Here is a 15,204-nt window from a genome sequence, read left to right on the forward strand (position 1 = left end):
CTGTGATTTGTGTGTGTGTGTGTATTTATTCATATTGTTCTAGACCCTGTTTTTCTTTAATGTATCCTGAGGATCAGATGATATCCACATATAGATAATTTGCTGATTTTTCATCCATAATTTCTTCAACCAACCCCCTATTGATGAGTATCTGGTTTGTTTCCAGTTTTCAGTTATTCCAAATAATATATCAACTACAGCATATTAGCATTTTGGGGGGTTTTTTTGTCACAATACCTTTGGGATAGATTTTTAAAGGAGGCATTGCTCAAGAAAAGGGCAAATGTACTTATAATTTGGCCATATCAGGGGCATACTTTTAAACATTAATCTTGCCAAGAAAATGTAGGAATTTTAAAAAATCTTGTTGTTACAGAGAAAGAAAAAAACTGTTTAAAATGGGATGATCATATTTATCAGGAATATTTTATTAGTGGAATTTAAATTATTACATTTATGCATTGTCTCTGGTATAGTATAAATAAGCACCTTGAACAGTACAAAAATTTTAACAACTTAACGCTGAGTGGGGATGGATGGATAGCTGAAGAGAGAGAGAGACAGAGAATCCCCCCACCCCTACCCGAGGAGTGCATTTCTGGTTGTAATTACTTTACTAGCTTTTTAATTCAGTCAAAAAAGTTACTTTATTTTATTATCTTTTAAATGACACTGTAGAAATAGAAATAAGTTAGCAGTGTCTACATAGTAGCATTTGTAACATTTTTTGAAGTGTTGGTAAGTCTGCAAGTTTGTCTCCTTGGCCCCAAAATATAATCTAACTTTTAAATGCAAAATTAAATATATTTGCTGGTCCTTTTTATAATCCTATGTGTTAAAAGAATATGATTATATTGTCTTATATTTTTCAGTTACTATCATCTTCTGAAATCAGGGAGAGCAACCCCAAGAACTGGGTGAGTCATATTTGCTTTTATATCTTATGCACAGCAAGAATTTAACCTCATAAAAAAATAGTTGAACATTAAATTTAAAATAATAGATTCGCATTTGAATAGCAGCTAGTTATGTATAAAAAATACACAAATTTAAAAATATAACATAAGAACTGGTGAATAAATCACTAATGACTCGCTTACTTGTGTTACCATATTATCCTTCAGATATAACCATAAAGGCATTCACAAGATGACATACGGAAAAAAAAAAAGGGTTAAAATCGCTTCTTCTTAATTTTCAGTCTTCTACTTGCAAAGAGAAGCTTTGGCATCTTCTTGTTCTTTCCCTTTTTCAAGGCTAAGGTCAACAAAATAAAAATAAACATCATATTACCCAGTCTGTAGGCTCGCTATAAATCACCACTTACGACATGCTTACAAACTCACCTCATCTTAATTTTAATGATTATAAAGTCAGTTTTACTCACTATCCACTTAGTCAATAACACTCTACCTAGCCAGTATAAGCATTTTGACAAAACTGACCAGTACTAAAGCGCTATCTATGTAGAAGTAGTCTAGAAATGGCAATATGTTATTAGTAAAATGGATACATCAAAATATAATTTTGCTTATGAGTTATTTATAAAGTTAGTTTAAAAATTGAATAAGAAAAAAATCCACTACCTTTTACACAAATGCGTTTGCAGTCCTTCACGTTAACAAAGTTATTGTTATTCCCTCCACAGCCAGTATAGGTGAAGGCCTCACAGGCTTTGTGTCTTGGATTAAAATAATAGCGAGTTGCATTAGCAGAGCATAGTCCCTCATCTTTTGGACTATAGCAAAATGATGGACCTTAATGAAAAAGAAAATAAAATTAAAAATGCAGTAATAGCAGATTTACTAAACTGTGCTGATTACTGAAGTAACTGAAGAAAATCTAATCCCACAGAAGCTTCGTTCTGAATCCAAAATATACTACGCCATTTAAAAAGTGTGCCTTGAATTTCAAAACAGCTGACATGCCATATTTTGTTAACTCTAAATTTTTATAAAGTGGACAGAATATCAAGCTATATCCTTGTATCGTTTGAATGTGTAAAGAAATTAAACCCGAAAAACAGATATGGACAGGTAAAAATGGGCTACATTTCATGGGAAAATATGTGACATGCTTTGGTAAACTCTCTTGTGTTGGTAGTTTTATTTTAAATGTTTTTATCAGCTCTCCTTCCATTATTAATCAAGAATACATGTATCTAATTCCCAGGTAGCCACTGGAACACTTACATTTACATAAACAATTTAAAAGAACGCCAGCAAGAACCATCTCCTCATTAATTCAAGATTTTGCATATTCAACACCGTATAGCTACAGAGCTTTATCAAAGTCTCTGCCAAAGCAAGTTTTCCTTGTTTGTTGAACTTATTTGTCTCTGTGTACGTGTCTCTGCTATGCCTACGGAAAATGCCTGTACAAACATTACATACTACCCAAGTAACCCATGGTTTTAGGGATTGTGTGGGGGGAATGTAGGTAAGCAATGGGGAAGAGAGAAAAGAGGGATAGAGATCAATTTGTGCTACAATTTGTAACTACTAAAGAACACAGAAATCTAACCAAAAACTTTAGAAATTTTCAGGTTTCACCATGAAGTCTTTCTATCACACTATCTCATATATACAACTGATTTCATACAAACCTGAGGTCATGTCATTAATGAAGATTGTAATTTTTTACGTGTAAATTACGTAGATGAGAAATAGTTCTAAAGAAACAATGCAGAAGAGGAAGCAAAACTTGAATCATAGCTTTGTCACTTTCCAGCCCTGAGAACTTGGCAAGTTGTTAACTTCTAGCTTGCACTCTAATATGTAGAACAGGGGATAATAATACTCCCTCACAGGGCAATAGTGTGAAGATTGATATCATATTATATGTGAAATCACCAGAACGCAAACCATGTTCATTCCACATCAAATTGTTAACTTTTTCACCCTAAAGCCTTAATAAAGAAATGAAATAGAAACACTGTAAAAAGAATATTTACCTTTCTTTGGTGCACAGAAGCCCATACAAGTAGCTTCATCCGGGAACCGGTTCTCACTGCTGTGACACCCACCAGATATGAATTTTTCACATGCCATGGAACTTAGATTGAAGAAATACACTTCTCTGAGCTCCCCACACTGCCTCTTACTGACTTCCAACCGGCAAATCTTGGGAACTTCTAGGACAAGAAGAGCATAAAACAATGTTAGTAAAAATTTAACCTTCTTGGTATTACTTTCAAAACTTGACTGTATTTTCAGAAACAACTGGTGGTGGCCAGGGTGGAGTGGGGGAAGGCATCATATTTAGTGCTGGGCTAGTAAACCCCCAAAAGACTGCCCACTAGTCCAGTTACAGTGAGACCTTGTATCCCTGGGTCCAGAATCCACAGATTCAACCAACCCCAGACAGAAAATATTCAGGAAAAAAAATTCCAGAAAGTTCAAAAAAAAAAAAAGCGAAACTTAAATTTGTCCTATGGTGGCAACTATATGCCTAGCATTTATGTTGTATTAGGCATTATAAGTAATCTAGAGATGATTTAAAGTATAAGGGAGGATGTGCATATGTTATAGACAAACGCTGTGGATTTTGGTATGGGTGGGGTGGGGTCCTGGAACCAATCCCCACAGACACTGAGAGGCAACTGGATTCGGCTTTTTTTTTTTTTTTTTTTAACAGTGTCTCCAGACTTGGCTCGGCTATGATAAATTTTCAACTTCAGTGGAAAGACTGTTCTCTCAGAGTATTCTGATTGTTTCTACATACAAAGTTAATCAAACTTATTCGTAGGAATACACATTTTTCCCTGGCTCAATTCCTTGAATAGCAGAGCCCCAGGTTCTGTTACAGGCCTTAACAGAGATAATAAACATAATTAAAATAAAATCGAAAACAGCATCATGAATCTCCACTATATCTCTATACTAATCTAAGACCTGATGGGGTATCGGGGACAAAAATAAGGTTATAATTAGCTAAATCACACTTTAATAACAAAATCCACTAAAAGTATTTCAGATTGATAGATAGTGGACACGAGAAAATGCTATTCTCAAGGAGGCATAAAAACCATAGGTTTAGAACTATAATAAATACAGAAAAGCCCTTATGTTGCACCTAATACATTATACTCTTGCAGTGTTACGTCTTACTGGTGAAATCTTTTCCTGAGTCTGCACACGCAGTGAATTATGATAAATGCCAGTTAGGAGAGAGGAGATGTCTTAGGCGTTGTAAACTTTGTGATCACTTGTGGTAAACTGAAAAGCATTAAAAGCCTTAATATTTGAGAAAATTCAGGCTAAAACTTACTGTAGAAGATGGGATCTGGAAAATAAGCTAAGTTACTACTAGCCCTTCAGTGCAAGGAGCAGCACAAGAGTCCTGAGTGTGCGTGCGAGCACTTACTCTGTATCCTCCAGCAAGCTTCATCGCAGGCCTCCCAAGTTTCGAAATTGTTGGCATTGCCCTCGCAGCCCCCATACATGAACTCGCGGCAGCTCTGCGTATACCTGTCATAGTAGTAACTGGGGATCCGGGCCCGGCAGGGCCCTTCGTCCGGGGGTAGGAGGCAGATCTCCGCGTTATTTCCTACAGGAGGGGCAGAAGGAGAGCCAGAGAGTGAGAGAAGGAGGTCAGCCACATCTCCGCGGAGGGAGAAGCTTCCCGGGGAGTTCTGTCCCGGCAGCTTCCCAGCACAGCAGAAGGGCATCTGCAGAGAAAGAAAGTGCAAACTTGGGTGCAAGTGCCCCGTTGCGTGGTGCACGGCAGGGATCGGGGAAAGCGGGGCACAGAGAGCGAGTGCAGGGGTCCGCGGAGCCCTCGCCGCCTGGCCGGGGCGATAAGGGGGTCCCCTGGGCAGGGAGATACCTGGCGGCGCTTGAGGAGCATCTCCCAGCGCAGTTCCCACCAGGAGCAGCGGCAGAACCACCAGCTGGAGGGGGCGAACAGAGTACATGGTGTCTGGATTCAAGCCGCCCGTGGGGTGAGGCGTCCCCAGAATGTGCCAGCGGGAGGAAGGTGCACAGCGTCCAACCTCGAGGCAGTCTGAGTTCCAGCGTGGTGGGTGCCGCTGCTTTATGTAGGGTGAGCGTCCTTCTGACCTGGGACAGGGCGGAGCGTGCCTTTGCGGAGCCTGGAGGGGAGACTGATTCATGCCCTGAGAGCGCTGACCCTGCCGCCCCCTGGACGCTGGAGAGTGTGTGCGGCGGTGGGTGGGGGTTGGGCGGGGAGAGGAATTCCCCACCAAGTTGAACCTGCCTCCCAAACTTTCTCCAGTGGCCGAGCGGGGATGACCAGATGGGGCATTGTGTCAGAGATGGGAAGTCCACAGGCTAGAGGGAAATGACCTGGGTGTGATTGCACAAGGTTCCGACTTGCAGCATCACGCTGAAGCTTGAATCCACACTTTGAAAGCACAAAGTCCAGGTCTTTGAAGGGCAGAAAGTGTGAAATTCACAGGGCCAAGGGGAGCTGGGCTCATTGCATTAGACCCTTTAATAGAAATGTAAGTATATGTATTTCTTTACATTTATACATAGATATACACATTCATATTTCAATCGAGCTCTGATTTACATTTCATAAAAGGTTCATAATATTACAGTTGGATCAGTTTTGACAACTATATATACCCTTGTAATCACCACTCCAATCAAGAATTAAACATTTCCATCACCCCAGAACATTCTCTCAAACCCTTTCCCAGTCAATCCTTCCAACCCCAGGCCAGGGGCAACCATTCTGAGCACCACAGATTGGTTTCACCTGTTGTAAATCTCATGCAAATGGAATCATAAGATATTTACTGTTTTGTACTTCTTTTACTCCACTACCGTTTTTAAGACACACATGCTATTGTAGAGTTTGTTCCTTGTAAGTGTTGAGCAGTCTTCCAATGTATGAGTATACAACAAAGGTCCTATTATTGGACATTTGTGTTATTTCTATTTGGGGCAACTATGAATAAAGCTGCTTTGTGTGTGCAAACAAATTTTATTACTCTCAAGTAAAATATTTTAAAATATTAGAAACTGCCAGACAGTTTTCCAGAATGATTATACCATTTTACACCGCCATCAGCTATGTGTTAGTGTTTTAACTATGTTTTTGGAGCTGGAACATGAAAGTCCAAAGAGAGGTGGCCTTAGGGGGGATCCTGAAGCTTTGGCCAGATCAGCCCCTTCCCATACATTTCTTAGTGTCAGTGCATCTATTATAGTTAATTGTTCCTTTGATATATTAGCCTGAGCCTAACTTTTTATCTATACAAAACAAATTATCTACACTGGGATTTTACATGAAATATCAAGGATATTTTTGGAGAACATTTTAATGGGTTCTCTTGATGAATGTGTCTTCCCTTCCTCCCCCTTTTCCTCTTGCTCTATTTAATATTCTTAAGGGAATAATTATCCTTGGCTTCTCCTAAAGATACTGGAGGGAGTTTACAGGAATTCTCTTTCAAGTTTCTGAGAATCTCTGTGCTTACAGCGAGTTAATCGTCTGGGATGTTTTCACACTATAACCCCTTGGGCCAGTTTTCAGTTATCTTGATGTCATGACAGAGAACCATATTCCTAGGAAAACTAACCTGGTCTGGAAATGCTGTGTCATTTATGCTGTCAGATTACTAGATATCTATGATTAAGAATGACAGAGATGTAAGGATACATGTTTAACAACAAGCTCACCAGGAGAAAAAAAAGGGCGGTGGGGCGGCGGGGGGGGGCGATTGGTGGTTTGTATATTTTACTGATTTCCATGGAGTAAATGCTCTCACTTTGGCTTGATTTCAAGCTGCCAGAGTTGGAAATAGATGGGTACAATCAGTTCACCAGAGCCAGTGTGAGCTGACTCCCGCACGCCAAGTCCTGCGGCAGCCAGCTGGTTTTGGAAAAACACACTCATATGAGAATCAGATAAGACCTTCCCAATACCTCCCAAATATTATTAGGGGAGGAAAATTTTACCACACGTTTATACAGGATCATGTTTGGAAGAAAAGCTAATTCAACGTCAAACTTAACCTATTTCCATTCTTCTGAATATGATTAAATATATCTCCGAAACGGACTAAAACAAATTCAAGGACAGAGACTCAGTCAGACTTATCATTTAGCATTAACTATTGTCACTTCTGTTCTTTGTTCTCAGCTGCTGGCAGTTTTTAATCATCTTTTGCTTCATGTAGAAAGAGAAATCTTTGGAATTAGGGCAGTTTATTTTGGGAAATTGCATAGTGCAATGGGAAAGCAGACTTGGGAGTCTGAGGAAACCTGGATTTTATTCCTTGTTCCTTTGGACAAGTTACATAAAATCTCAGAGCCTCAGTTTTCTTATCTGTGAAATGGATATAATCACTGTCCCGTACAAGTGTGCTATAAGGATTAACGGGAAAGCGCCTAGGAACTCTGAGAGATGTGCTCCTCACATACAGGCACAGAATCCATCGGAATTGTCCCATGTCGCAGTTACCACTGAAAGCCTCGGCAGAGCATTTTAAGATGGAGCATTAGCCACAATCAAGAAACACAGCAGCATGAACTGGCCTTGCTCCCATCAGCTCTCCTCTTTGGCTGTGCTCAGAGGTCACCTCTCCACGTAGGAAGGTGTCACACAATCAGATACCACTTTGTGATAGTCTCTTCTGGGGAAATGAGCTTCAGGGTTCTCTCAGCCCCAGCAGATACTCAGTCCACTCAGGCCTGCTGTGTAACAGATGGAGGCGGAGGGGTTCAAAACCAGGCTTTTCACCCCTCCGTGGTATGGAGTCTATAGACACAGGTTGAAATCTGTATTCAGAGGTTCTCTAGAAATGTTAGTTTCCTCCCTTGTTCTATGTCAAATAGGGTGCGTCTCTAACACCTCTGTGACCGCTGAGTAGGGACAGGGAAGGAGAAGTGAACAAGTGGGGGGAGTCAGAATTTTGAGATTGTCAAGCCAGATGATCAGGAAGGAAATTACTCCTCAATTGCAAAACACTTGAGTATTTTTATATCCATGAAAAAGATATTTTCCTATATAAGAGGAATCTAAAATTCCTGGGACTACTTTAAATTACTGGATTTATCCTTAGGATTATGTGGAAGTAGCCATGTGACCACCACGATCAGCCTCCCCATAGGGATGTCATAGTACTTCTATTTCCTTAAACCAGTGTCTAGGCCAAAAGGTTACCACAGCTGAGGAAAAGAATTCCTTAATCCAAAGTCAACAGGAAGTACAAGGCTGGAGGGATCAGGGAAGAACCGTCACCCAGATTGATTTGTCATTGCCAGACCAAGTGACAGCTCTAGTGGCTGCAGCTAAAGACAGAGGCTCAAAATAGTTTAGATCTCTGTAAAATAAGGCATGGAATTCTTATAATTTGAATGCTGAAGAGAACTATCAATACCATCTGTTCCAGTATTTTTATTTTACATTTACAAATTGAGACCTAGAAAGATAAAATGGCTGGTCATGTTTAATTACCTTAGTTTGTTGGCAGAGCTGAGACTAGAACCCACATTCCTGATACTCACTCAGTCTTGTATTCTTTCTGACATACCCAGACCTAAGCTCTTTCTACTGTATCAAGACCGTAGAGCAGAACACTAAACTCCAGAATTGAAACACACAAAGGCTCCCATGAGTTCAGGAGCAGCTTTGAGGTGTCAGATCCTTGCCTCTGTTCTTCTCCACACCCTCCCCCGCATTGGACCCATAACAAGTGGATGTGAAGGTGACTTGGAACACAGTAGCTCCTAGAATTCCCAAGCCTTGAGCATGCTGTTCTACCCTCTGAGAGCTCCACAGTCTTGAAAGGTGACCGTGAATTTAAAGAAAAGATTGAGATAGATGGTCTTCCTCTCTGTCAGATACCTTAGGGAGAGGTGGCATGTCTAACTTACGAGTGAATGAGGAGAATTAATTTAGCCCAGTGATTTGGGGTTGTGTATAACATAACATAGTCACTTAAGGAGTTACACTGATAACTTCTTTTTTTTTTTTGTGGTATGCGGGCCTCTTACTGTTGTGGTCTCTCCCGTTGCGGAGCACAGGCTCCGGACGCGCAGGCTCAGCAGCCATGGCTCATGGGCCTAGCCGCTCCGCGGCATGTGGGATCTTCCCGGACCGGGGCACGAACCCGTGTCCCCTGCATCGGCAGGCGGACTCTCAACCACTGCACCACCAGGGAAGCCCACTGATAACTTCTGAATAAACAAAGTTCTTGCTGCCCGTTAGTTTAGCCCTGTCAAAATAAAATCTGAAATGAGTCCAGCTGGCACTAACAAGGAGTTTGCACATCTGCTAAGAAAGGCAGTTAATCTCTTCTGAGAGATTAGGGGTCATGAGAGTTCTGTTAAAGTTTAGACAGCTCCTTCACCAACTAGACATTTTTCCAGCGGGTTGGGCCTTGTAGGAAATGTTTGCTCTAATGCACCCTCTGTCGGACACAGAGTGCATTTGTCAGTGTTGTAATAAAGTGGAGTCACTTAGAAGATGAGACATTCCCCATGCCTAATTTTATTATTCTCCTTCTCCCTAGGCAGAACAAGATAATGGAGTGTATAATGTGTCTCTTACCATGGCCATTCTTTCATTCACCTATTTTAAAAATAAGCAGATTAAACATTTAAAATGTGCCCAACTTTGTGCCTTTGTGCACATTTGGGATACAAAGATGAATAAACACATTAGGGATCTCACGGCAAAACAGGGTAGACAGATGAACACTCTATGACCCAGTCACAACATAGTGTTCTTATTATAATATTAAAAATATGTACCAGGTTCTATGGGACTATGGAGGATGAAATAAATAAAACTTAAGCAAGAGTTCAATTAGAAATAAAAACCAATCCACACAAACATATCTCACATTACATCTTCAGTGCCTGTGGGACACAGACACTTTTCTTCATCAGCTAGTTGCTTTGGTTGGTTCTTTTAGCAGCTGTGGTTATGACAAAGCATTGCCTTCTGCAGAAGGGCAGGATCTCAGAAACCCCCTTTCTCTTCTTCCTAGATGTATGTTCCCTCAAAGGTCGTGCCTACGTAGGATGCGGACCATCTTTTTTCTCACTCAGGTGCTGCACATTTAACTATGTAGGGCACACAGAAGGTTGGAACAGATTTTGGACTATTTTATCCAAGACTTTTCTGGCATAATGCAGCTTCACCACCTACCCAGAATTCTAGCTGGGGTTACCAGTCCACTAGAGAGTGACACATTAAGAATGGGGGAAGAAGGGGAAAATTTCCCCTAACTCTTGTATACCATGTGGAAACCTCAATAGCAATAACTACAATACTGGATAAAATGTTTATTATTGAGAGTTTGCATTGTACCTTGCATTCATTAGCTCATTAAACCCCCCACGATAACTACTTGAGACAGGTACTTTATTCTCCCCACTCTGCAAATGAAGAAGCTGAAGCTTTAGGTAGATACATGACTTGGTCAAAACTATACAACTAGCAGTCTGAATTCTGGTCCCCTGGTCTCTGTGCACACATCCTTTTCTTCCACATTAGTGGGGACCAAAGCCAGGCTCATTATATAGAGCATGTGCTCATGACCCTCGTTCAGTACGTGGACAGCTCTATCTCAGATTTCCTTTTACTTCAAACATGAAGTTTATCATTGAGAACTAACAGATAGCTACAATTTAATACATTGCTCTAATGCTCTAAGAGAAACATCTGCCAAAGTTGGTAATCAGATTAGAGGATTGAGAGAGTTAATCCCTAAAGACCTTATTATCAGGGTTATATTTAGCAGTAAGTAATGGATCTTGACCTTTCAAGTATAAAGATACCCTTTCATGAAAATGCCTTGTTATTTTTATAATCTAACCCAAATTTCATGTTGCTTATACATTACTTACTAAAGTGTCATAAGCCCTCCAAATGTTCATTTGTTCTAGCTTTAGGTAGAAAAACTTTGTATATTAAATCACACAGGAGGGACAACCTGCCATTTGAGGGCAGGAGAAAACATTAGTTGCAGTTTGAAATGGGCATACATCTCCTAGCACTACCACTATTTTTTTCCTCTTATTGACTATCTATTAGCTGAGGGAAAAACTGAATTGAACTGAAATGTCTGTATTAGAAGAGAATTGAGTACACTAGTCTGGACTAGATATACTGAACCAGCCAGAGAAGGGTCAGTTGTTCCTACTGGGCAACTGAATGTCCTGTATTCTCTGTCTTGCTTTTTCTTACAGTGGAGGGCATGCACTGGTCTGGTCAGAGACCAACCCCTTGGCTACTGCTCTGGCTCCTTTCCTCCCTTGCCTTCTCAAGGACTTCACTCACTCCTCTGCGACATTCAGCACATACACCCAGGTTTTACGTTTCCATTTGGAGTGCTCTATCTCTGATTCTTTTTCATCCCAAACTTAAAATTCTTATTTGATTCTACATCCCTTTCCTGTAAGGACCCCACTTCACTGCTCCCTCTCCCAGCAAAACTTATCAAAAATGTTATCTTCGCTCTCTGCCTCCACTTCCTCTCCCTTTTTTCCCACATTCCACTCAGTAAACTTTCATACTGGGAAGAGGAAGAACAGGAAGTGCTCTTGTCAAGAGCAACTCATCATGTTGCCACATCTTACTGGACCTCTCAATACATATGACAAAGCAGCTGGCCCTAAGGTCACCAAAGACCACATTTTTCCATCTGCATTGTGTTTAACCTCTCAGCAGTATTTAACAATTTCAAATCCTTCGTCATTCTTGAAATGCCTTTTTCTTAGTCTTTACCATACCACATTCTTTTGGCTTTTTCCTACGTAGTTGACTGCTTTTCAATCAATTTATCCTTCTCCTCTGCCTGCCAATTAAAGGTTGGGCTGACTCAAGGCTCTAACTCTACTCTCTCCTTATGTGATTTCAAGTACATATACACATAAACTTTACATACACGTACATATACATATATTTATGGATAGTCTCGATCTCACCGCTGGATTCCAAACACTTTTATCTACTTAACATATCCACTTGGATGTCTAACAGGCATCTCAAACGCTATATGTCCTAAACTGGAGTTTTGGTGATAACCCCCAATCTTCCTCATTTCTGTAAATGACACACTTGGATTCTCAAGCTAAAAACTCTGGAATCATTCTTAACACCTCCCATCCATTCATTGCCCAGTCTATCAATAGTCCTGTCAATTCTACCTCCAAATCACGTTTTTAATTTGCCCGTATCTCTTTATATCTACAGTCACCAGTTTAGTTCAAATCTATCTGTTCTTATGGGACCATTATGTTAGGTTAGTGGAAACTCCCAGTTTCCACTTTTGTTCTCCATTAAACCCCACAGAGCAGAGTATTTTTAACACATTAGACTGTGTCACAACACCTGACGCCTTCAAAATAAAAATAAAGCCCCCCATTTAGCTCCTCATTTATTTCTCACCGTGGAAGTCACTAACTGAGTGACTATGGGATCTGACCACTGTCTCCCTTTACTGACCTCATCCCATCACTCTTTCTTGACCTTACTAGACTCAAGTTACACTGTGTGTTTTATTCTCCTCATACAAGTTCGTTCCCACCTCGGGTGCTTTGCATGAGCTGTTCCCTCTGCTTAGCCCTTATCCCTGCATGAAATGCTCATCTCCTGATCTTTACTTCACTGACTCCTTCTCGGCATTTGGGTGTTGGTCCCACTGGCACTACCTCTAATCAGCCTATATGATGTTGCCCAATATCTCAGTCACTCCTTATGACTTCATGGTATCACAAACTATCCTTATAGCTTTATCATTTGAAATCACTATGTTTATTATTTTAATTTGACTTGTCTAATCCTCTCACTATTATATAAGTTCTATGAGAATAGGAAACTTACCTGTCATACTCACCATTGTATCCCGATGCTAAGAACAAGACCTGGAAAGTAGGATCTCATAAATGTCTGTGGAACAAACGAATTACTTATTATTGCCACAATCACACTTCTTTCCAAATGTCTTGAAAACCCATCTGGCTCAGTAGAAACAGAGAAATAGAGTTGCCCTGGGGAAGAAAGCGAGTTGTCATAGAATATATTTGAATGTCTATGAGTCACATGTGTCTTAAGTATAGGCTATAGGTTGAGAGAGATTGGTATTCATGTAACAAAAATAGCAATATATACAAAAGCAACTGGCTTTTTTTTTTTATGTTGGAGTATAGCCGATTAACAATGTTGTGATAGTTTGAGGTGTATAGCAAAGGGACTCAGCCATGCATATACATGTATCCGTCCTCCCCGCAACTGGCTTTGAAAAATGAAATATGATAAAATGTGTGATCAACTTGATTAGATGGAAGAAAAAACCCCAAATACAAACTACCTTTTATGTGATAAGAAAAAAACCCTCAGCTGAAAAGAATGATTTATAGAGTGATGTAGTATAAACACAGTAAGAGATAAGAAAGTTGATTTTGTTTGCTGCTTCAACCCCTAGCAATCAAGAGTGCCTGGTCTGTGGTAGTTACTCAATAAATATTTGCTGAATAAACAAATGCTTGTTAGCTGCTATCATTTTTTTGGTCCACGTACAAAGACAGAAGGAAGAAGAGTAGATACATACAGATATAAAGCGATAGAGGTACTGCATATGTGTGTTCAGCACAGTGTCTGGCACATGGTGAATGCTCAAAAGTTATTAACTAATCATCATAACAAACTCACTTTCCTTTATTAATTTTGTCTCATCTCCCTCACTTTAGAGGGTTAGTGTTTAATCCTTTGTTCTCTTCTCTTTCCTCTTCATCCTGGGTATTCCCATCCATTCTCATGGCTCTCTCCTAAGCTCTGGCCTTTCCCCTCAACTCCAGACTGCCCATTCAAATGAATGTGTAACAAGCATCTTAAACATGGGATTCCCCTTCTCAAGTCTTCCTCATCTCAGGAAACAGCATTCCTTCTTCATTTGTTCAGACCCAAATCATTGATGTTATCTTGACTTTTTCTTGACTTTTGATCTCTCAGCGTATCCTATTATCTCTACTTTCAAAATATATTTAGAATCTCACCACCCGTCCCCACCTCCACTGCTATTACCCTGGTTTTAGCCACCATCATGTCTCACCTTAATTACCGAAATTGTCTCTTCTCTGCTTCTACCCTTGCCCTCTATGGTCTAGCCTCAAAATAGCTGCCAGAATAATGCTACTAGAATATATGACAGATAGTATCACCCTCCAGTGTTCCCGAAGTCACTCAGAGTGAATCCAGAGTCTTTACAATGGCCTGAAAGACCCACGTGATCACTGATACCATAAACTACTCTTCCCCATATTCACTTGGCTCCTCCCAGTCGTACTAGCTCACTGCTCCCTGGAATAATCTTCTCTTATAATCAGTAATAATCAATAAGCAATAAGCATTCATGGCTCACTCCTTCAGGTCTTCATTCAAATAGCATTGTCTCAGAGAAGCCTGCCCTGGCCACTCTCTCAATAATTGAAATACTTCTCTTGACACTCCCTATTCCTTCTCTGTTTTATTTTTCTCCTTAGGACTTATCACACTATATTGCCTCATTTAATTTTTTTTTAACCTTATTCATTGCCTGTCTCCTTCATTAGACTGTAAGTTCCCTGTAGGCAAAGTTTTCTGATTTTTTTTTCTCTGCTCTACCCTCAAGCATCTAGAATAGTGTCTGGCACATAATAGCACTTGGTAAATATTTGTTGAATGAATGAATAAAATGTTAGCTGTTATTCTTTAATAGTCCCGAGTATAATGTCAGGATGAAAAAGAACAGTATGAGACAAAATTTATACCCATATGATTACAAGCTTATTGTACATAACAGAGTGGATTTGTTTCTGAAAAAAATGTGTCAAACTGAATGTTTATGAATCAACATATTTAAAGTGCTAACATTTCTAGTTCAAAGAATCTGTGATTGACCCTCTGTATAAAACAAAGGACTTTTAAAAATTAATTTTAATAATTTCCCCTAATATAGCCCTTATAAGTTAAATATTTTATTAGTCAAGTTTTCTTTTTTTAAAAAATAAATTTATTTATTTATTTATTTTTGGCTGCATTGGGTCTTCGTTGCTGAGCGTGGACTTTCTTTAGCTACGTCGAGCAGGGACTACTCTTCATTGTGGTGCGTGGGCTTCTCACTGCGGTGGCTTCTCTTGTTGTGGAGCACGGGCTCTAGGCATGTGGGCTTCAGTAGTTGTGGCACGCACGTTCAGTAGTTACGGCACGTGGGCTCTAGAGCACAGGCTTAGTAGTTGTGGC

General features: G+C 40.1%; 1 protein-coding gene across 1 annotated transcript; it reads right to left on the reverse strand.

The window, feature by feature from the left end:
• Positions 1–407: 407 nt before the first annotated feature.
• Positions 408–5,179, reverse strand: TFPI2 (tissue factor pathway inhibitor 2). The gene is made up of 5 exons (XM_027102472.1): positions 4,828–5,179; positions 4,366–4,548; positions 2,954–3,133; positions 1,587–1,757; positions 408–1,257 (listed from the first exon to the last, which is right to left on the reverse strand). The coding sequence occupies exons 1-5, from the start codon at positions 5,111–5,113 to the stop codon at positions 1,175–1,177; spliced, it is 903 nt and encodes a 300-aa protein (XP_026958273.1). The 5' UTR covers positions 5,114–5,179; the 3' UTR covers positions 408–1,174.
• Between the last annotated feature and the right edge of the window lie 10,025 nt (positions 5,180–15,204).

Source organism: Aethalodelphis obliquidens, unplaced genomic scaffold (assembly GCF_003676395.1).
Source record: "Aethalodelphis obliquidens isolate GAN/ISIS:26980383/991018 unplaced genomic scaffold, ASM367639v1 scaffold5, whole genome shotgun sequence".
Classification (NCBI taxonomy): Eukaryota; Metazoa; Chordata; class Mammalia; order Artiodactyla; family Delphinidae; genus Aethalodelphis; species Aethalodelphis obliquidens.